Below are 23,598 nucleotides of genomic sequence, written 5' to 3'. Positions count from 1 at the left end.
CCCCCTTCCCCCGTCATTGACATGATATCACACACACTTTTTGAATCCCCTCCCTTCCCCCGTCATTGACAATATGTCACACACGCTTTTAAAATCCCCCCTTCCCCCGTCATTGACAATATATCACACACACTTTTTAAATCCCCTCCCTTCCCCCGTCATTGACAATATATCACACACACTTTTTAAATCCCCTCCCTTCCCCCGTCATTGACAATATATCACACACACTTTTTGAATCCCCTCCCTTCCCCCCGTCATTGACAATATATCACACACACTTTTTGAATCCCCTCCCTTCCCCCCGTCATTGACAATATATCACACACACTTTTTGAATCCTCTCCCTTCCCCCGTCATTGACAATATATCACACACACTTTTTAAATCCCCTCCCTTCCCCCGTCATTGACAATATATCACACACACTTTTTGAATCCCCCCTTCCCCCGTCATTGACAACATATCACACACACTTTTTTTTGCTCTTGGGTGTTTTTAATGCATTTAGGTTAAAGTTCACACAGCACGAAACATTCGGTCAAATGGAAATTTTAATTTTTAAAAAAATATCACTGTTTGCGCTAGTAGAGTAATGAGTCTATTACTTGTTTCGTGTTAGTCTATCTTGCAAAATGCAGTTTGTACAAAAGCAAGGAGACATGCTCTACTACTCGTGTGAACGCATTGTAGGATGAACGAATGATTAGTCGAAGAATAAATATAAATTACTTGGCAGCTTTCTCAAATATTCTCATTCAATGCACATTTTGTACACTGTATACTATTTATACTACAATACATACAAAAAAAAACATCCGGGCGTCACAATTTATGAGAAAAACAATTTCTCGTAAATTAATTTCCGTTCTCTTGGGGTATTTAGAAATACAGTTTACTGTATTACTGTAGTCTGGATATGTAAATATGCGTTTATTATATGGATGGTAGTGTTCTACCGGAAACTAAAACACTCGTATTTTCCATACTTTCACTTATGTAACGAAATGTCTCGTTTGTGCGCGCGTCAAATCAAAACAACTTTCCCACCCATTTCGATTTTTGATTCATTTGTCCATATAATAAAAAGAACATTAACGATGGCTTGCAGATATGAAGTTTATTTTCTCTTGGTAAAAACAATAATTTACTCGATCGCTGCGCGGACGAATATTGTTTCCACCACTCGAAAATAAATATCTACGCCCCACTGTGTAATATCCTCTATATATGTTCAAAAAGTCTGTGTTCTTGCAAACTGCTATTCATTTACTATTAAAATTGCCTTGGGAGAAATTCACCTCTATACAATCACTAAGAGGACTTAATTATAAGGGATGGTGGTGGCCAAGGGGATAGGATGTCCTTAAGAGTAGCTTTGCTTTCCCGAAATTTTCACATCAACACAACCAAGAGAGCATAATATATAGGTATCTACCTGATACCATCGGATATGTTTTAAGCATTCTTGATTAAAAGAAGAATAATTTAACGTCACGTGGTTAACTAGAAATATAGAATGGCAAATGATCTCTTTAGCCTGGCTAGATCTGAGCTCCCTGTTTTCCGTTCTGGTGATTTTTTTTCATCCAAGGATTGTTTAAATTTCTAGCATACTCGATAGCGGTGCCCCGCCAGATATCAAAGGACCTGTCCTTGGTAGACTAATTGCTTTCTCTGTACATGTTCAATTGACTGCCTTTCGCTGCCTTCTGTAACGTCGGACGGGCGAGATATCTGCTCTCGTCGGCTCATGCTCGTGACCATTGGTCAAAGGTAAGTCCATTCTAGTTGTCGGATCCGACGATGCTCCGAGTGATTTCCGACTCCGAAGATTGCCCGACGACGACCGAATATGTCGTTTCGGCGACCGAGTACGTCGTGTTGACATTTCTTCGCTGTTTTGTGCAGTTTCGTCGACAGTAGATTGCTCTGTGTCGGTAGACGTCAAGGGAATTTCACCACGCCGCGAAGCGTCCGCATATTTATCGATTTTACGAAGGGATTTTCCGAGCATGCTCCGAAGCTGAGTCGCATCCTCTTCGACGTTTTTGAGGGACTTGTCAAGCGATGTACGTACCTCACGTATCTCCTCGGACTTCATGGCCGCTTTTGTCATTTGTTTTTCTCTTTCGCTTCTCTCCGCTTTTAGTTCCCTTCTTAGGACCGAGATCTACATTTGAGAAATAGGAAATGACATTTAGGACATACGTATATTATGTCACGCAAAAATTGGTTCCTTTATCTTTTTTTTATCACAGACACAAAACAGAGATCAGATAGTAGTGAGACATGGACGACTAATGGTAAGGCAAAAAAGCATAAAAATATATAAGGCGTAAACGCTATGGACTTTGTCGAGTGACATAAAAAAGTTTAGTCTCAGCTCTCCTTGAGCGATTCGGCCTTTGCGTACGGTAAAAAGTACGTGAATAATCTTTGCGTTCGATTGTTTGGCGCTATTTTAAAACTTCCCCTTGCGCGCCTCTAATCAAGTTTTGGGCGCCGTAAAAAAATACTATCTGGTTACGTAGAAACGTACCTGCTTTTCAAGAGAGTCGATGTGTTCTTTCATGGCTTTTTCTCGCGTCTCCGCTGACCGTTGTGCTTTCTCTAGAGCTGACTGAACTCGCGATGCATCAGTGGCTTGCTGTTCGCGTTGCATGCTGGTCATCTTGGCAATACTATGAATAAAATAGTAACATTCTATAACTGCAGTATCTAAAAAGATTCTTTAGGGAAGATTCATAACACATCATCTTTAAATACCTGTTTATGAGTACCCGTCTATGTGATTAAGGGCAAATTCATGACACATCCTTTTTAAGTACCTGTCTATGTATTTAAGGGCAAATTCATGACACATTTCCTTTAAGTACCTGTCTATGTGCTTAAGGGCAAATTCACGACACATCCCCTAAATTCATGACACATTCCCTTTAAGTTCCTGTCTATGTGCTTAAGAGCAAATTCATGACACATCCCCTTTAAGTACCTGTCTATGTGCTTAATAGAAATTCATGACACATCCCCTTTAAGTACCTGTCTATGTGCTTAATAGAAATTCATGACACATCCCGTTTAAATACCTGTCTATGTGCTTAATAGAAATTCATGACACATCCCCTTTAAGTACCTGTCTATGTGCTTAATAGAAATTCATGACACATCCCCTTTAAATACCTGTCTATGTGCTTAATAGAAATTCATGACACATCCCCTTTAAGTACCTGTCTATGTGCTTAAGAGCAAATTCATGACACATCCCCTTTAAATACCTGTCTATGTGCTTAATAGAAATTCATGACACATCCCCTTTAAATACCTGTCTATGTGCTTAATAGAAATTCATGACACATCCCCTTTAAGTACCTGTCTATGTGCTTAATAGAAATTCATGACACATCCCCTTTAAGTACCTGTCTATTTGCTTAATAGAAATTCATGACACATCCCCTTTAAATACCTGTCTATGTGCTTAATAGAAATTCATGACACATCCCCTTTAAGTACCTGTCTATGTGCTTAATAGAAATTCATGACACATCCCCTTTAAGTACCTGTCTATGTGCTTAATAGAAATTCATGACACATCCCCTTTAAGTACCTGTCTATGTGCTTAATAGAAATTCATGACACATCCCCTTTAAGTACCTGTCTATGTGCGTAATAGAAATTCATGACACATCCCCTTTAAGTACCTGTCTATGTGCTTAATAGAAATTCATGACACATCCCCTTTAAGTACCTGTCTATGTGCTTAATAGAAATTCATGACACATCCCCTTTAAATACCTGTCTATGTGCTTAATAGAAATTCATGACACATCCCCTTTAAGTACCTGTCTATGTGCTTAATAGAAATTCATGACACATCCCCTTTAAGTACCTGTCTATGTGCTTAATAGAAATTCATGACACATCCCCTTTAAGTACCTGTCTATGTGCTTAATAGAAATTCATGACACATCCCCTTTAAGTACCTGTCTATGTACTTAAGGGCAAATTCATGACACATCCCCTTTAAATACCTGTCTATGTGCTTAATAGAAATTCATGACACATCCCCTTTAAATACCTGTCTATGTGCTTAATAGAAATTCATGACACATCCCCTTTAAGTACCTGTCTATGTGCTTAATAGAAATTCATGACACATCCCCTTTAAGTACCTGTCTATGTGCTTAATAGAAATTCATGACACATCCCCTTTAAGTACCTGTCTATGTGCTTAATAGAAATTCATGACACATCCCCTTTAAGTACCTGTCTATGTGCTTAATAGAAATTAATGACACATCCCCTTTAAGTACCTGTCTATGTGCTTAATAGATATTCATGACACATCCCCTTTAAGTACCTGTCTATGTGCTTAATAGAAATTCATGACACATCCCCTTTAAGTACCTGTCTATGTGCTTAATAGAAATTCATGACACATCCCCTTTAAGTACCTGTCTATGTGCTTAATAGAAATTCATGACAAATCCCCTTTAAGTACCTGTCTATGTGCTTAATAGAAATTCATGACACATCCCCTTTAAATACCTGTCTATGTGCTTAATAGAAATTCATGACACATCCCCTTTAAGTACCTGTCTATGTGCTTAATAGAAATTCATGACACATCCCCTTTAAGTACCTGTCTATGTGCTTAATAGAAATTCATGACACATCCCCTTTAAATACCTGTCTATGTGCTTAATAGAAATTCATGACACATCCCCTTTAAATACCTGTCTATGTGCTTAATAGAAATTCATGACACATCCCCTTTAAGTACCTGTCTATGTGCTTAATAGAAATTCATGACACATCCCCTTTAAGTACCTGTCTATGTGCTTAATAGAAATTCATGACACATCCCCTTTAAGTACCTGTCTATGTACTTAAGGGCAAATTCATGACACATCCCCTTTAAATACCTGTCTATGTGCTTAATAGAAATTCATGACACATCCCCTTTAAGTACCTGTCTATGTGCTTAATAGAAATTCATGACACATCCCCTTTAAGTACCTGTCTATGTGCTTAATAGAAATTCATGACACATCCCCTTTAAGTACCTGTCTATGTGCTTAATAGAAATTCATGACACATCCCCTTTAAGTACCTGTCTATGTGCTTAATAGAAATTCATGACATCCCCTTTAAGTACCTGTCTATGTGCTTAATAGAAATTAATGACACATCCCCTTTAAGTACCTGTCTATGTGCTTAATAGATATTCATGACACATCCCCTTTAAGTACCTGTCTATGTGCTTAATAGAAATTCATGACACATCCCCTTTAAGTACCTGTCTATGTGCTTAATAGAAATTCATGACACATCCCCTTTAAGTACCTGTCTATGTGCTTAATAGAAATTCATGACAAATCCCCTTTAAGTACCTGTCTATGTGCTTAATAGAAATTCATGACACATCCCCTTTAAATACCTGTCTATGTGCTTAATAGAAATTCATGACACATCCCCTTTAAGTACCTGTCTATGTGCTTAATAGAAATTCATGACACATCCCCTTTAAGTACCTGTCTATGTGCTTAATAGAAATTCATGACACATCCCCTTTAAGTACCTGTCTATGTGCTTAATAGAAATTCATGACACATCCCCTTTAAATACCTGTCTATGTGCTTAATAGAAATTCATGACACATCCCCTTTAAGTACCTGTCTATGTGCTTAATAGAAATTCATGACACATCCCCTTTAAGTACCTGTCTATGTGCTTAATAGAAATTCATGACACATCCCCTTTAAGTACCTGTCTATGTGCTTAATAGAAATTCATGACACATCCCCTTTAAGTACCTGTCTATGTGCTTAATAGAAATTCATGACACATCCCCTTTAAATACCTGTCTATGTGCTTAATAGAAATTCATGACACATCCCCTTTAAAAACCTGTCTATGTGCTTAATAGAAATTCATGACACATCCCCTTTAAGTACCTGTCTATGTGCTTAATAGAAATTCATGACACATCCCCTTTAAGTACCTGTCTATGTGCTTAATAGAAATTCATGACACATCCCCTTTAAGTACCTGTCTATGTACTTAAGGGCAAATTCATGACACATCCCCTTTAAATACCTGTCTATGTGCTTAATAGAAATTCATGACACATCCCCTTTAAGTACCTGTCTATGTGCTTAATAGAAATTCATGACACATCCCCTTTAAGTACCTGTCTATGTGCTTAATAGAAATTCATGACACATCCCCTTTAAGTACCTGTCTATGTGCTTAATAGAAATTCATGACACATCCCCTTTAAGTACCTGTCTATGTGCTTAATAGAAATTCATGACACATCCCCTTTAAGTACCTGTCTATGTGCTTAATAGAAATTCAATGACACATCCCCTTTAAGTACCTGTCTATGTGCTTAATAGAAATTCATGACACATCCCCTTTAAGTACCTGTCTATGTGCTTAATAGAAATTCATGACACATCCCCTTTAAGTACCTGTCTATGTGCTTAATAGAAATTCATGACACATCCCCTTTAAATACCTGTCTATGTGCTTCTCCTCGTTCTCTCGCATGATCATCTGTAGAGTGTCCACTTGGTTCCTTAACTGCGTGTTCTCTTTCTGCGCCTCCGACAGGGATCGACTGATCATTTCCTTTTCTTGCGTTGTTTCGTAGAAGGACTCCTCGAAACCCAGCCTCTCTTTCTGGAGTCGTTCAAGCGTTCGCTTCAGAGCAGACACATCTTTTGCTATACGCACATTAGACCGTTCTAAGTCTCGTTTTTCGCCCTCAAACGACGAGTTATTTCTTTGCAGGGAGTTATTCTGCTGTTTTAGTGTCTCAATATGTTGTTCAAGTTCATCTATTTGTTTCGCCATTTCCAACTCCTGATCTTTGAGCTGTTGGATTACCATTTTGGCGTGCTTCAGCTGGTTTTCGATTTCGCAGGCTTGTAAGTCTGCTTCTTCGGACGATTTTTCGAGGTATTGAAGCTTTTCTCTCATGGCGCGGTTTTCAGCTTTCGCCTCTTTCAATGATTCCTTGTATTTGACGGCTGACTCATGCTTCAGTTTTTTTTCGCCCTCAGTACTGTCAAGCACTCGTTGTAACTGGTTAATCCGGTCTTGCAGGTTTTGTGAGCTGCTGTTGCTATCGACAAGGGATACTGAAAGGCTTTGGATCTTTTCCTTTAACCTTTTTTCTTCATCTTCTGCTTTTGACAACGCTCCGTGCATCTTTTCCAATGTTAACTCGAGGCTCACGATTTTATTTTGAAGATCCTGAGAGCAAAAACAAATGCAAGAAGTATAATAAGCGTTTGTGATTATCTAGAGCTAGTTTTCCACACAAATTTTATAGTTTACACATTATCATTACTTGATCAGATTATTCAGGACTTATAAAGCATGGAGAAGTCGTAGGTAGATCAACTTTACCTGCATTTCTTTGAAGTTCATTCCTAGCCGCTCGCGTAAGCCATTGTTCTCATTCTCCAGCTCCGCGTTAAACCGCTTCACGCGCTGCATTTCGCCGTCTAGTGCTGTCAGTCTCAGCTCAAGTTTCGCTCGGTTCCCGGATGCAGCTTCCATCTCGCCGCGCAATACATTGTTGCCGTCTTTCAGCCTCGTTTCCATCTCCTGGAAATCTCGGATCTTATCTTGTAACACACGCCGCTCGTTTTCAGACAAGGCAAGTGTGCTTTGAAGCATCTGGAGTTTCTCGGTCGCCACGTTGTTGTTTCGCTCCATTTTCTGCAGAGCTTCCTCCTTAAAAATGGTATTTTTTATTGTATTAGTTAATGGTATTTTTTTATTGTATTAGTTAATAGTATTTTTTTATTGTATTAGTTAATGGTGTTCGGAAGTTAGGTTGCTAGGGATATATTAAATTATCGTAGATTTGTTAGGAAAAAAGCTTAACTGCTGAAATTAGTGGACTAGTGATTCAACGGGCTACATATTGATGACGTCATTAGGTGACGTCATCAATATGTCATTAGGCCATCAATACGTCATTAGGTGACGTCATCGGGTGACGTCATCACAGCAGAAAAAAACTTTATATTTGCCTTTCCTTTAATTTTTTCAAATGATTTTCAGTTCGGAGTATTCATAATTCCTCACAGCAGAAAAAAACTTTTATATTTGCCTTTCCTTTAATTTTTTGAAATGATTTTCAGTTCAGAATATTCATAATTCCTTTCTGAACAAACGTGATGGATTTAAAAAAATACTGAAAAATCATTTTTTAGACCAATTGTGTAAACCATTGGGATATCTTGGTCATATGTTCTTCATTTTGACCGGTATGCCTTATTACATGCCCAGTTTTAACAAGAAAAGGGTTAGCAATATTTCCGTACAAAAAATTGTCACGATTTAAAAAATTTAGGGTGCCATATTACCTTTTTGGTGCGCCCGGAAGTCGGTTTTAACGCATGCGCTGTGGCCAAGACTTTTTGGATGCGCGGCTACCCAGCCACAAATCTAGTGCAAGGCACTCTCCACGCTGGCATGTTTTGTTTTGGGACTCGCAATCGCACGGAAAATGATGTTTACCGCGCTAACAATGTTGGATATACTGGAAAAAGGTTCACAGGCGCTGGTTGTTTGAGTGGACTTATTGATTTGAGCAAAAATCTTGTTGCAAAAGGAGGGAAAAATGAAAAAATTTTGATCTGCGAAAAGTTTGTAAACAAACGCGCCCGCGCCTTGAAAAGCCCGCCATTTTCAAACCGGAAGCGATTTTTTCCCGCCCAGATTGCGAGAGCGCGCGTCAGCGTAGCAACCAAGGTCGCATAACAAACTAAATTCCGAACACCCTAAAAAGGCTAAGACACGTTTCGGAAAACTTATCTGTTGAACTATTATGGCCATGTTATCCAGGTAATCTACGTCTCATCATCGAACAAAATGTAACAAAATCTCTATTTTAGTCATCGTTTTTGCAGCTAGAAGCCTGAGCGCGCGCTAGTTTGCCGCCCAAACAGCCACGTAATCTGTTAGCGCAAGTCGCCAATTAAGTCGCTAACTTTAAAAGCTTTTGGAAGAAACTCTTCCTGTAGTCATTGGCTATTCTATGCCACGTATGCGTACCTGTAGCGTGAGCGATGTCTGTGACGTGTTCAAATTGTCCTCCATGTCTCGCTTCTGCTGGCTCAAGTTGTTGATGGTTTCATGCAGCTCTCGCATCCTTCCTGACGCCGAGGCTCGCTCCTCCTCCATCTCCGCCACTACCCTCTGCAGGGTCTCGACCTTAGCCATCGCCTCGTCTCGACTCCTCTCGCACTCGCGCATGCTCTGTAGAAGGTCATTCAAAGAGGCCTTGACTTGGTCGGGGTCGATCTCATCAACTGATTCGTCTAGACGAGTGACAAAAGCATGTTTATTACTAGTGTTGATGCTGAATGTGGTGGCTTATCGAGGGCTGAATGTGGTGGCTTATCGAGGGCTAAATGTGGTGGCTTATCGAGGACTGAATGTGGTGGCTTATCGAGGGCTGAATGTGGTGGCTTATCGAGGGCTGAATATGGTGGCTTATCGAGGGCTGAATGTGGTGGCTTATCGAGGGTTAGTGTAGGTGGTGAATGTGGTGGCTTATCGAGGGTTGAATGTGGTTGCTTATCGAGGGTTAAATGTGGTGGCTTATCGAGGGTTGAATGTGGTTGCTTATCGAGGGTTAAATGTGGTGGCTTATCGGGGGCTGAGTGTGGTGGCTTATCGAGGGCTGAATGTGGTGGCTTATCGAGGGCTGAATGTGGTGGCTTATCGAGAGTTAAATGTGGTGGCTTATCGAGGGCTGAATGTGGTGGCTTATCAAGGGTTAAATGTGGTGGCTTATCGAGGGCTGAATGTGGTGGCTTATCGAGGGCTGAATGTGGTGGCTTATCGAGGGTTAGTGTAGGTGGTAAATGTGGTGGCTTATCGAGGGCTGAATGTGGTGGCTTATCGAGGACTGAATGGAGTGGCTTATCGAGGGCTGAATGTGGTGGCTTATCGAGGGCTGAATGTGGTGGCTTATCGAGGGCTGAATGTGGTGGCTTATCGAGGACTGAATGTGGTGGCTTATCGAGGGCTGAATGTGGTGGCTTATCGAGGGCTGAATGTGGTGGCTTATCGAGGACTGAATGTGGTGGCTTATCGAGGGCTGAATGTGGTGGCTTATCGAGGGCTGAATGTGGTGGCTTATCGAGGGCTGAATGTGGTGGCTTATCGAGGGCTGAATGTGGTGGCTTATCGAGGGCTGAATGTGGTGGCTTATCAAGGGTTAAATGTGGTGGCTTATCGAGGGCTGAATGTGGTGGCTTATCGAGGGCTGAATGTGGTGGCTTATCGAGGGTTAGTGTAGGTGGTGAATGTGGTGGCTTATCGAGGGCTGAATGTGGTGGCTTATCGACAGCTGAATGCGGTGGCATATCGAGGGTTGAATGTGGTGGCTTATCGAGGGCTGAATGGAGTGGCTTATCGAGGGCTGAATGTGGTGGCTTATCGAGGGCTGAATGTGGTGGCTTATCGAGGGCTGAATGTGGTGGCTTATCGAGGGCTGAATGTGGTGGCTTATCGAGGGTTAAATGTGGTGGCTTATCGAGAGTTAAATGTGGTGGCTTATCGAGGGCTGAATGTGGTGGCTTATCGAGGGTTAAATGTGGTGGCTTATCGAGGGCTGAATGGGGTGGCTTATCGAGGGTTGAATGTGGTGGCTTATCGAGGGCTGAATGTGGTGGCTTATCGAGGGCTGAATGTGGTGGCTTATCAAGGGTTAAATGTGGTGGCTTATCGAGGGCTGAATGTGGTGGCTTATCGAGGGCTGAATAGGGTGGCTTATCGAGGGTTAAATGTGGTGGCTTATCGAGGGCTGAATGTGGTGGCTTATCGAGGGTTAAATGTGGTGGCTTATCGAGGGCTGAATGTGGTGGCTTATCGAGGGCTGAATGTGGTGGCTTATCGAGGGTTAGTGTAGGTGGTGAATGTGGTGGCTTATCGAGGGCTGAATGTGGTGGCTTATTGAGGGCTGAATGCGGTGGCTTATCGAGGGCTGAATGTGGTGGCTTGTCGGGAGCTGAATGTGGTGGCTTATCGAGGGTTAAATGTGGTGGCTTATCGAGGGCTGAATGTGGTGGCTTATCGAGGGTTAAATGTGGTGGCTTATCGAGGGTTAAATGTGGTGGCTTATCGAGGGCTGAATGTGGTAGCTTATCGAGGGTTAAATGTGGTGGCTTATCGAGGGCTGAATGGGGTGGCTTATCGAGGGCTGAATGTGGTGGCTTATCGAGGGCTGAATGTGGTGGCTTATCGAGGCCTGAATGTGGTGGCTTATCGAGGGCTGAATGTGGTGGCTTATCGAGGGTTAAATGTGGTGGCTTATCGAGGGCTGAATGTGGTGGCTTATCGAGGGCTGAATGTGGTGGCTTATCGAGGGCTGAATGTGGTGGCTTATCGAGGGCTGAATGTGGTGGCTTATCGAGGGCTGAATGTGGTGGCTTATCGAGGGCTGAATGTGGTGGCTTATCGAGGGCTGAATGTGGTGGCTTATCGAGGGCTGAAGTTGTGGCTTATCGAGGGATGAATTTGGTGGCTTATCGAGGGCTGAATGTGGTGGCTTATCGAGGGCTGAATGTGGTGGCTTATCGAGGGCTGAATGTGGTGGCTTATCGAGGGTTAAATGTGGTGGCTTATCTAGGGTTACGCGTCCACCCACTTGGCCAAATCATTAGATTTCCCAGCATAAGATCTATACTTGAACATTTACCGAGGCCGAGAGGTGATGGCAATGAGTAGTGTGATGAAAAAGAAGAGGATAGTGACAAGTGATGCTGACACAGGTGATGGTGATACTGATGATGACGATGGTGGTGACGATGATGACGATGGTGGTGGCGATGATGATGATGATGATGGTGATGATGATGATGATGATGTTGATGATGATGATGATGATGATGATGGTGGTGGTGGTGGTGGTGATGATGATTATGATGGTGAAAATGATGGTGATGATGATGATGATGATGATGATGATGATGGTGATGATGATGAAGATGATGGTGGTGATGATGATGATGATGATGATGATGATGAAGAGGTCATGGTGGTAATGGTGGTCATAGTCAAGGTGATGATGATAATGATGGTGATGGTGATAATGCTGCCACTTATGATGGTAATTATAGGAATGATAAAAATAATCACGATAGCGATGGTGAATAGATGATAAGGCGCAGAGGACCACTATACGTACCAGACGACGCGTCCCGCTGTTGTCGTGACCGGAAGCTCATCCTCGCCTTCTTGGGGCTCCCCTCCCCCCTGACAGGGGAGTTTCCGTAAGCTCGTACGCCCAAGGAGCGTCTTAGTATAGAATGTAGGCTGGATAACTTGTACTCAGCGTCTATCTTTTGACCTTCCAAGCGCCCTATGTGGTTCTCAAGAGCGGCGATGCGACCTTCGCTACCTACACATCAAAAAAAGGCAGGGCTCGCAGGGACTGATGGTCAGCTAAAGGCATGATAGCTGGTCTAGTAAGTCGCGCACGGCATCATGGTTAGGCGTTTTCAGATAGTGCTCCCAAAAACACCCAAAAAGTGCTTTAAAAGTGCTCCAAAATCAAAATAGTGCTCAAATACTGCTCATTGGTGAAAAGAAAATTACCGTATATTTTTAAAACAATTTAGAGATAAGTTGTCTTTAATTTAAAATTTGAATAAATGAAAGAATATTGCTTTTATTAAATACATGCATTAGAGTATCTTATATTGTTGTCCATGAACAGGTAAACCACACTTTAGTGTATAACAACTAACTGTATTATAAATGACTTTGTTCTCTTTTGTGTTTGTTTACCTTTGTTATTTGGATACTACTAAAAACCATGTTCATTTACAAACATCACCAATGTCAATAATGTCAAACCTGATGACAAACCTTAAGTATTTCTCCTAGCGAGAAATAATTTCAATAGATGTAAAACAGGAAAACATGGCAAACAGATCTTCTAGATAAGGCATTATTGTAATGAACTCCACAGGCTACCCAATATTTGTGGTTACCAAAGCACAGGCTACCCATTAAAATGTCGAAATCACCAGTCTTACAGTCTTAGCCTAGTTGAGATAATATTATTTGTAGTTAAGGAAACTAGAAATGTCTTTATAAGACAAACAAAATCTAGTAACTTGGGTTAAAAAAGCTAGAAGTTCACTTGTTTACCCAAAAAGTGCTCTCTGATCAAAATAAGGCTCCCAAACCCAAATTGCGCTAAAATAGTGCCGAGCACAATCTGGAAAGGCCAAATCATGGTCAACCCACGCGCACGACATCATGGTCAACCCACGCGCATGACATCATGGTCAACCCACGCGCACGACATCATGGTCAACCCACGCGCACGACATCATGGTCAACCCACGCGCACGACATCATGGTCAACCCACGCGCACGACACCATGGTCAACCCACGCGCACGGCATCATGGTCAACCCACGCGCACGACACCATGGTCAACCCACGCGCATGACATCATGGTCAACCCACGCGCACGACATCATGGTCAACCCACGCGCACGGCATCATGTTCAACCCACGCGCATGACATCACGGTCAACCCACGCGCACGGCATCATGTTCAACCCACGCGCACGACACCATGGTATACCCATCCGCACGACATCATAACCTACCTACGCTCAATGTATGATAGGCGACGCGTATTATCATTTTTTAACGTTTACAAACATTAAAGCGGCATAACCCCGGTCCCGCTACCCTTAAGGCCGCGAGAAGTCCCTCTCTTGGGTTAAGATTTTCATCTCCTGGTGAGGGGGGAGGGGAGGGGAATGGAGGACTCGTTACCTGAGAGCTGTGCTTTGTAGTTCTCTCTGTCGAACGTGGTTTTCTCCAAGAGATCCTCCAGCTCACTTATCTTTCTTTTCGCCTTCTCCTCAAATTGCCTCAGCTCGTCAATGTCTGCTTGGTAATTCTTTTCTTTCGATGCAAATCGTTCTTCAATGTCTCTAGACCTGAAAAGCAACAATATTATAGGTGTGTGCTTGTTTTCGTTTTTGTGTATACTTGTCTCTCCATGTCCATCTCCTCAGTCATGACTAAACATTTTTACCCACTGGGCTAATCTCTATCTCTGGCTAAGATCATACTTCCTGTCTTTGTGTGCTTGTTGTTGTTTTTGTTTTTGTTGTTGTTGTTTCTCTCTATGCTCGTGACCGCTACCTTCTCTGGTGTTTTGCCGCCTCCTGTCTCGCCTCCTCTTTCTCGCTCTCCAGCATAATAATATTCTGTTTAATAGCGTTCATCTCCTGCCTGCTGTCAAGTCTGCGTCCCTCCTCCTGCTCCAGCCTATCCTTGAGGTCCGTGGCGTCCTTCTTCCCCTGCAAGCACTCCCCGCTAAGCATCTTGATCTGACGTAACGCCTCCTTTAACTCGCGCCGGATCTCCTGGCGCTCAGTGTCAACCTGCGCGACGTGATAAAAATATCCGCATGCTCAGATGGCATACCTTTTTACTTGTTTTAATTAACACACATATTAGGACAGACGAATAACAGTTAAGGGCCGGGTGTTAAATTGATGCATTAGAGCCCCCCCCCCCTGAAAACGATGCTAGGTTGCGTGCGTACCTCGTTGAATCGGGCCCGCATGTCCTCATATTCGTTGGTGATGGAAGATCGGTTCTCGTCACACACGCGGTACTTGCTATCTAACTCATCAAACGCGAACTTCAATTCCGACTTCTCATTCTCAACCAACTTGACCTGGAACAACGTAAGGCAGAATGTGTTACCACGTGATCAAACGTGTGTACCAACCATTATCACGTGATCAGCAACACCCATAGATATCACCACGTTATCAGTCGCGAATCGATATATTCGCCATGACAACCGCGTCTATCAGTGCCTACTATCACTACTTAAATATTTAACGACTTGCTTAGCAACACATATGGCTATATTCTATATTTATTGTACACCTAAAACCATGTGATCAGCAACACCCGTATTCACGTGTTCAGGTAAGTGCAATGATGACGTGTGTGATCCGTCGCGTGTAACAATACTTGGAGTATGTCTCATCAAATCCATCCCATGTGATCCATCCCTAAGCCCCCTCCGCAGGCGTCTCTAATCTAAGATCATTAATCAAACTCCTCTCGAGAGAGTTTTGTTATCAACATCAGTTGTGATTTAGCCACAAGCATAATCAATTATCTGTCTGTCCGTGCATCTGTCTCCCATCCGGTTAATTTATCTGCTCCCTGTCTATGTACGGCCTCCCTGTCTATGTACAGGCTCCCTGTCTATGTACAGGCTCCCTGTCTATGCACAGGCTCCCTGTCCATGTACAGGCTCCCTGTCTATGTCCAGGCTCCCTGTCTATGTCCAGGCTCCCTGTCTATGTACAGGCTCCCTGTCTATGTACAGGCTCCCTGTCTGTGTACAGGCTCCCTGTCTATGTCCAGGCTCCCTGTCTATGTACAGGCTCCCTGTCTATGTACGGGCTCCCTGTCTATGTACAGGCTCCCTGTCTATGTACAGGCTCCCTGTCTATGCACAGGCTCCCTGTCTATGTCCAGGCTCCCTGTCTATGCTTTATGCACCTTTTCACGCAAATCGCTCACAGATTTCTCAAGTGACTGTTTCTCCATCTCGAGATCCTTCACTTGCCGCTTCACGTGAAGGTTTTCCTTCCTCAAGGTCTCCTTGCTATCTTCCGCGTCTCGGATCTTGCGGTGTGCATCGATCAAGTCCCGCCTGGAGCTATCGCGCGTCTCCTCCGCCATTTTAAGCTGCGTCTTCAACGCCTTGATTTCCGCGTCAGTGGTGTCCCCCCTGGATCTCATGGCATCGTACGACTGGTCCCTCATGTTCGGGCTTTCTCGCCGGGGGGGACTAAAGGAAAGATCATGACGTCATTAATTACGGTAATCAGAAAAGAGCAATGACATAATTGGCACAATATAAAGTCTTACAAAAAATGAAAATAAACATTTTTTTTATATTTTATAACATATAACACTACAAACTAACCCTTAAGGTGGCTGAGGTCTGTTACTTGCGTGGAGTGCTCAAGGGGGCCGAGGTCTGTTACTTACGTGGAGTACTCAAGGTGGCCGAGGTCTGTTACTTACGTGGAGTACTCAAGGTGGCCGAGGTCTGTTACTTACGTGGAGTACTCAAGGTGGTTGAGGTCTGTTACTTACGTGGAGTACTCAAGGTGGCCGAGGTCTGTTACTTACGTGGAGTACTCAAGGTGGTTGAGGTCTGTTACTTACGTGGAGTACTCAAGGTGGCCGAGGTCTGTTACTTACGTGGAGTACTAGGGGTGGCTGAGGTCTGTTACTTACGTGGAGTGCTCAAGGTGGCCGAGGTCTGTTACTTACGTGGAGTACTCAGGGTGGCCGAGGTCTGTTACTTACGTGGAGTACTCAAGGTGGTTGAGGTCTGTTACTTACGTGGAGTACTCAGGGTGGCTGAGGTCTGTTACTTACGTGGAGTACTCAGGGTGGCTGAGGTCTGTTACTTACGTGGAGTACTCAAGGTGGCTGAGGTCTGTTACTTACGTGGAGTACTCAAGGGGGCCGAGGTCTGTTACTTACGTGGAGTACTCAAGGTGGCTGAGGTCTGTTACTTACGTGGAGTGCTCAGGGTGGCTGAGGTCTGTTACTTACGTGGAGTACTCAAGGTGGCTGAGGTCTGTTACTTACGTGGAGTACTCAAGGTGGCTGAGGTCTGTTACTTACGTGGAGTACTCAGGGTGGCTGAGGTCTGTTACTTACGTGGAGTACTCAAGGTGGTTGAGGTCTGTTACTTACGTGGAGTGCTCAAGGGGGCCGAGGTCTGTTACTTACGTGGAGTGCTCAAGGGGGCCGAGGTCTGTTACTTACGTGGAGTACTCAGGGTGGCTGAGGTCTGTTACTTACGTGGAGTACTCAGGGTGGCTGAGGTCTGTTACTTACGTGGAGTACTCAGGGTGGCTGAGGTCTGTTACTTACGTGGAGTACTCAAGGTGGCCGAGGTCTGTTACTTACGTGGAGTACTCAGGGTGGCTGAGGTCTGTTACTTACGTGGAGTACTCAAGGTGGCTGAGGTCTGTTACTTACGTGGAGTGCTCAGGGTGGCTGAGGTCTGTTACTTACGTGGAGTGCTCAGGGTGGCTGAGGTCTGTTACTTACGTGGAGTACTCAAGGTGGCTGAGGTCTGTTACTTACGTGGAGTACTCAAGGTGGTTGAGGTCTGTTACTTACGTGGAGTGCTCAAGGGGGCCGAGGTCTGTTACTTACGTGGAGTGCTCAAGGGGGCCGAGGTCTGTTACTTACGTGGAGTACTCAGGGTGGCTGAGGTCTGTTACTTACGTGGAGTACTCAGGGTGGCTGAGGTCTGTTACTTACGTGGAGTACTCAGGGTGGCTGAGGTCTGTTACTTACGTGGAGTGCTCAAGGTGGCTGAGGTCTGTTACTTACGTGGAGTACTCAAGGTGGCTGAGGTCTGTTACTTACGTGGAGTGCTCAGGGTGGCTGAGGTCTGTTACTTACGTGGAGTACTCAAGGTGGCTGAGGTCTGTTACTTACGTGGAGTACTCAAGGTGGCCGAGGTCTGTTACTTACGTGGAGTGCTCAAGGGGGCCGAGGTCTGTTACTTACGTGGAGTACTCAGGGTGGCCGAGGTCTGTTACTTACGTGGAGTACTCAAGGTGGCCGAGGTCTGTTACTTACGTGGAGTGCTCAAGGGGGCCGAGGTCTGTTACTTACGTGGAGTACTCAGGGTGGCCGAGGTCTGTTACTTACGTGGAGTGCTCAAGGGGGCCGAGGTCTGTTACTTACGTGGAGTACTCAGGGTGGCCGAGGTCTGTTACTTACGTGGAGTACTCAGGGTGGCCGAGGTCTGTTACTTACGTGGAGTACTCAGGGTGGCCGAGGTCTGTTACTTACGTGGAGTACTCAAGGTGGCCGAGGTCTGTTACTTACGTGGAGTGCTCAAGGGGGCCGAGGTCTGTTACTTACGTGGAGTACTCAGGGTGGCCGAGGTCTGTTACTTACGTGGAGTGCTCAAGGGGGCCGAGGTCTGTTACTTACGTGGAGTACTCAGGGTGGCCGAGGTCTGTTACTTACGTGGAGTACTCAGGGTGGCTGAGGTCTGTTACTTACGTGGAGTACTCAAGGTGGCTGAGGTCTGTTACTTACGTGGAGTGCTCAAGGTGGCTGAGGTTCAATTGACTGTTGCTGCGACCAAGTTGTGTTTGCCCCAACTGGCTTTTAATCATATCCAGCTCATCCTGTGAGAGAGAACGAATTTTGGATCATTTGCAGCAGATTCCAGATTTCACATTTGGTAGCTAGCACGTGCACCGTTTCCATGACAACATGCTGGAAATTCCCGCGTGCGTGCTGCGAGAAAACAGATTCTACTTGTCGAGAAACAATAAAACATATAAAAGCTGATCCAAGATGCTAGGCAAAGAGTTCAGTAGACTACCAATACCAATTAATGCAGATAAATAAATTTAAAAAAAAAAATGAAAATCAATGTATGTTTTTCTGCAGTATAAAGCAAGCTCTGTACATAATGAATTCCCGTACCACAATAAAAGAGAAATCAAGAAAACAAAGGCACTCTTTGCGATCTTCTTTTTCCCAAGAGTAGCGCGCCAAGGCTTCAGATGTTTTGAATGAACCCGAATAACGAACTTTAAGACCTTTCTCGTCACCAGCAATAGTAATCATCTCATGAATAAGCCACACTTATAAGTGATTTCCGATCCTCAGTTTGTCTTTCAGATAATTATCTCCTTAGAGCAAAATCCTGGTCAAAGCCCATGGAAAAAATATGGTATATTTAAACGGTTAACTTTTAAACAGACGAATTCTTTCGTGACCCCGTCATGAATAAACGCAATAACTAACTTTAGCTTTCAACTCACTTGAGACTACCATCATTTCCTAACCTGAAGGCTTCGCCGCTTTCCGCGAGATAACATCACACACTAGCTCTATGTAAAAACCAGACTCGATTTCAAGCGCGCGCTTGACTTCATAAACTCCTTCTAACTTTTAGACGTTTGCTTGTAGTCAGTGTACAACTGTATTTTGATACTTTCGCTTGGCGTCCGTTTTCTATGAGGAGATCAATTTCACGAGGCATTGAGTCAGAGGTCACGTTTAGCACTGCTTATACATGTCTACAACAATTTTACCAAAGATTTTACATAAAAGCTTTCTGAAACACGCTTCAGTTGTATTTTATCAAGTAATAAGGAATATTCGAAGCGTCCTTAGAAACTGGACTGAGAAAACATGATGGCCGCCAGTTTTCAATTAATAAATTGCACGTTGTCTGAGTTGTGTTTGCTTGAGCAATAAAAGTCAAGACAGTTTACAGCATACCTATACTTGATATGAAAGAAGAAAACTCTCATGAATTGAATAGTGTGACGCAACAACCACCGTGTCCACAGTGTTAAGTATTTTGGACGCTAGACACTTGGGAACACTTTGGGGGGGGGGGGGGGGGGAGGGTGGTTGTAGGTTTGGGGGGAGGTGGTCTTCGCTGTGACAGAAACTATAAAGATACATTTTCCCAAAAATTTTGTCTGCGCGTGTCTTCTGTTCCTCATAATAAGAAAAATAAGAATGCTGTTACTGCTTCTGTCAGTATACCAATTCTGATACTTCGTTCATCGTTGCGGCAAACTTCAGTTGTCTGGCTCTGCCTTCCTTTTTTTCGCGCCCAAAATTACCGTACAGCGATATCGAGCACTGAGAGTACTCGGCGATAAAGCCGCATGAGTCTACCGCAAAGATCGACGTTGCAAAACTTGTAATGATTTTATGCACACCACATATTTATCTAGTTTCAAGTGTACTTGTTTCCCTTTCACGGCTACTATTTCCTTAGCTTTATCACACCATGAATACCTTAACGGTATTAATCAATCAATCTTGACAAACCCGCATCATTGGCGCATCATCGCCAATCAAAGGGGCACCGAGAAAAGTGATTTTGAACTTTAATTTTGAATTTTATTGCAAATTTGCCTGGAGCAGTCGGGTGCCAAATATGATTAGCATTTTCTTAAGAAGTATAAGTGGCATATTGACAGAAATTAACATAGATTGCGCGCCCAATGAAAACGCGAAAAAGTAGATAAAGCCCAGCCAATAGTGTGTATAACTCTAAACTTAAAGTCGCTGTTGAAAGTAAGTGTTTTATTTGGAAATGACAATAAAAAGACGGCATCCTATGCCGACGTTAATCAATGTTTCTTCCTGACTAACATATATATTGCCTGAAAATAAACAAAGCAGCAAAGTGTATTTAGTTGCCTACTGGCCTACGGGCACAAGTTTTGCAAGGAAAACTTTCGTTTGGAAAACTTTAGGTAGTAAATTGATAAAATTGTAGGGAACAGAAAAAAAGGACCGATAACTGAATTAAGAAACACTGAAAAAAATCAGGAAATCAGTTCAGCAATATAACATGTAAAACAATGAATGTTTGAATTTGAAATTACGCCATTGTTGAACGTAAAACAGCTGTGACTTGTATGACTGAATTACTCATTGTTTTCGTCAAGGGTCGAACTCGTACTCACTGCCGATAAAACCATTTCAACCACAACTATTGTCCCATTAAAAGATCGTACTTGAAACTAACGAGGTGATAGCTTTGCGAAATGGATTAAATGTGTTTGCTTTAGCAATTTGGTATAGCAAAAGTGTGTTAACGTTTTAAGCGCCTACGCACTCGCGTTCAAAAATTGACACTCGCGTCTTTTTGCCTGTCTATAGTGATTGTAACGGTTCACGGATGAACTGTAAAATTGTAATAACAGGTCAAGAGGTGTAACACATCTAGAGAATTGAACCGTGTAGGAATAACGTCCCACTAGCTTATTTCAACTTATCAAGCATTGTTCAAGGTGTTTTTGGCAAACTAGGGAGTTAACGAACTAGTTAACGTTAAGAACTCATACCTTGATCCCGTCGTTTTCTCGGCGAAGTCTTTCGAGTTCTTCGTTAATCGTCGAGTCTGTCACAACAGGTTGCGAAGACACAAGCGTCGTCGGTGACACTCCAAATCCTTCGTCACTATTCTGCTCCATAGCGCAATAAAAAGCCCAATCCACCGATCACTAGTTTTCAAGATAACTAGATTAACAGTAGGCTAGTCTGATTTTTTATCTCTTAAAAGTGTCCCGCGCAAGTTGTTAGGAGTACATATTTGCGAAGATTCGACCGATTATTTCGTATTGGTGTAGCGTAGCTTGATAGTGAAGCTACAAAAGTAAACACGTTTGTAATCACTCAGTTTTGTTGAGTTACAAAAACTTCACCTGCATGTTATCCGTTAAAATTCAAATTCTTCCCGAGCGCCAAACTCTGCGGAGTGTGACACCTTAACAATACTCGCACGCCGGGAGAAAAGACCTGTTATGAATGCTCGACCAATCAGAAAACCGTCCCGGCTTATGAGAATGGTTTCCTTTGAAAGTTAACAGCCTTTGTTAAGTCGTGCATCGCTTGAGTGCCGATAAACCGACTGCGTGACCTCCTTTCAAACCAAAGGGTTTAAAGCTGTTTCTATATCTATCGCCAGTAGACGGCCATTATTAGGGGACTCAAGTGCAGGTTGACATCCAGAGACTTTCCCTCTGCGGGTGGCCATGAATAAGTGAATTGAACCTAAAGCAAGGTGGCACACACCATCTGGTCAATGCCTTTCACCTTATTGTCATGGAGTCGTGATTTTGTTGCTGGTCAAAAATTGCTTTAGATGGATTTTTTAGCGGGCCGTAGAGTGCGCGTTAAGTCGTAAGAAGGGGTGGTGCTAATACTGCCACAATATAACTAATAAGTCAAGGCTAGGTAAACAGGCGTATGTCTTAATAGCAGGGATACAACAACGACCACACTTTTACTCCTGGCAAAGACTTTTTTCCATAATAGGGGGAGCGATGGGTACCTCGAAATTTCGAAAGTCCCGCAAATAATCCGCAAAGTCTCGGAATCTTGGCGTTTGTACGCAAGTCTCGAAGCCTCGGCGTGTTTTTTTTTTTTTACCACGGTCTCGAAGTCTCGAATTTTCAAACGCGGTCTTTTTTAAAACGCGATTTGTTTTATGTTGTTACCATGCTACAGGTTTCCCCATTTTTTCGAGTCTCGATTCTTGAGTCTTTCCGCTATTAACAGAAGCTTTAGCTACTGTAGCAAGATGGTATTGTAACTCTGCTTATTCTTTTTTCAACTGGTGTTTATGACATACCCCGAGCAATTTATCCGAAAACAAAAGCTCGGGCTCGGATTCCGAAATTTGACAAAAGTCTCGGACTCTGAAACACGGGTCTCGGCAAGTCTCGGATTTACCCATCGCTACCTCTCATATATAATCTACTGTTTTGTACCTCTGGTTTTGTACGATGTTAACTCAAGGTGTTTTGCCCTTATTATAATTTTTAAGCCAGCGAACTGACTGGGATTTAAGTTACTGACTGGGATGTAGCTAGCAGGTATGGGAATAAATGTTTAGTTAAAAGGCTTGAAAAACAAAATGCAGACTCTCTTTCCTCATTTCAGTGCTCGCTAGTTCTCGTTTTGTGATTTATTTCCTTAAGACATCGAGACCATAACACTTAACCACAAAAATGCTACAAAAATAGGTTGTTTGCAATCCAGGCGCCTTCTTTAAAGGGGCAGTGTCATGGTAATAGCTTAGCAATAGCTCTCCGGCCCCGACCAAATGAATTTAAGTCAAATTTTAATATTATGAGCCTTTGGTACCATAAACTGTCAATAAACATAGTTTTCAATAAAATATAGCATCTTATTTTAGCAAGGCATTGACAGCTTAAAGTTCAACTGTTTGTAGACAATAAAAAGCCAACAATAAACACTGTCTCCAGACATGCGCAGTACCATGACGCTGCCCCTTTTAAAGAGGTTGATTATAATCAATCTCGTTCCCAGGCCCCAGGTTAAGGTACGCAAAGGACGTGGGCTCTGGGAACAAAATGGTCATAAATCAGCAATGTGACATAAGTTGATAAAATAGCTTGCGCGTGCGTAGCTTTCGGAAGGGGGGAGGGGGGGGGTGAGAACTCTTCCCAGTAGCCACCGAGAGGACCGGGGGTCTGTCCCCAAAGTCACAAGATTTAGGACAACTCCTCGCTTACAAAACTAAGAATGAAGTCGATGAGTGTCTTGATTTCCTTTATCTCCAGATACTGCATATACATACAAGTACAGTTTTGGTACAGTATACTCATCGTACCTTTCGGCCTAAAACGTTAGGAATTATCAGCCACTAAACCGACAAAGAGAACCATTACCAGGTACATATAAAGGGTACCCCCCTACCACTCCCCCCAAGGCAACCAAGCGTAGGTAATTATCCATATGGTACATGCGCATGCTTAATTCCTGTGCACGCACCTGATGACGGTGTATTGTTGAGCTTAGCTAGACTTTTTTTACATTTTAACGTTAAAATATGGTTATAGGAATCTTAAAAATAGAGATATAATAAGACATTGCCAAAATTTCAGGCATCGTGTAGGGTTAGACCCCAATTTTCCCGAACCCCATGGGCCACCTGTAACATCAAGGTATGTA

The 23,598-nt window shown here is 43.2% G+C and overlaps 1 protein-coding gene across 4 annotated transcripts; it reads right to left on the bottom strand.

The window, feature by feature from the left end:
* Positions 1 to 476: 476 nt before the first annotated feature.
* LOC116611824 (rootletin) lies at positions 477 to 22,012 on the bottom strand. Of its 4 annotated transcripts, none has more exons than XM_048725396.1 (12): positions 20,964 to 22,012; positions 18,175 to 18,266; positions 15,613 to 15,883; positions 14,612 to 14,746; positions 14,206 to 14,447; positions 13,831 to 13,997; positions 12,221 to 12,433; positions 9,079 to 9,344; positions 7,420 to 7,749; positions 6,524 to 7,263; positions 2,543 to 2,684; positions 477 to 2,173 (listed from the first exon to the last, which is right to left on the bottom strand). In XM_048725396.1, the coding sequence occupies exons 1-12, from the start codon at positions 21,090 to 21,092 to the stop codon at positions 1,688 to 1,690; spliced, it is 3,213 nt and encodes a 1,070-aa protein (XP_048581353.1). In that variant the 5' UTR covers positions 21,093 to 22,012; the 3' UTR covers positions 477 to 1,687. The 4 variants fall into 4 exon arrangements, with proteins under 4 accessions (XP_048581353.1, XP_048581352.1, XP_048581355.1 ...); XM_048725395.1 differs by having other exon boundaries at positions 15,592 to 15,883; positions 20,964 to 22,004; XM_048725398.1 differs by lacking the exon at positions 20,964 to 22,012 and adding an exon at positions 18,912 to 19,259 and having other exon boundaries at positions 15,592 to 15,883.
* Positions 22,013 to 23,598: the final 1,586 nt, after the last annotated feature.

This window comes from Nematostella vectensis, chromosome 3 (assembly GCF_932526225.1).
Source record: "Nematostella vectensis chromosome 3, jaNemVect1.1, whole genome shotgun sequence".
Lineage (NCBI taxonomy): Eukaryota > Metazoa > Cnidaria > Anthozoa > Actiniaria > Edwardsiidae > Nematostella > Nematostella vectensis.
This window is presented reverse-complemented; position numbering and strand designations above follow the sequence as displayed.

Excerpts from the sequence above, each read along its gene's own strand:
- LOC116611824 (XM_048725395.1), bottom strand. The coding sequence starts at position 21,092 with ATGGAGCAGAATAGTGACGAAGGATTTGGAGTGTCACCGACGACGCTT. Across the intron at positions 14,747-15,591 it reads TGAGCGATTTGCGTGAAAAG|GTCAAGTTGGTTGAGAATGA; the intron begins GTGCATAAAGCA and ends ACGTTGTTCCAG. Across the intron at positions 2,685-6,523 it reads GAGGAGAAGCACATAGACAG|TATTGCCAAGATGACCAGCA; the intron begins GTATTTAAAGGG and ends TTTTATTCATAG.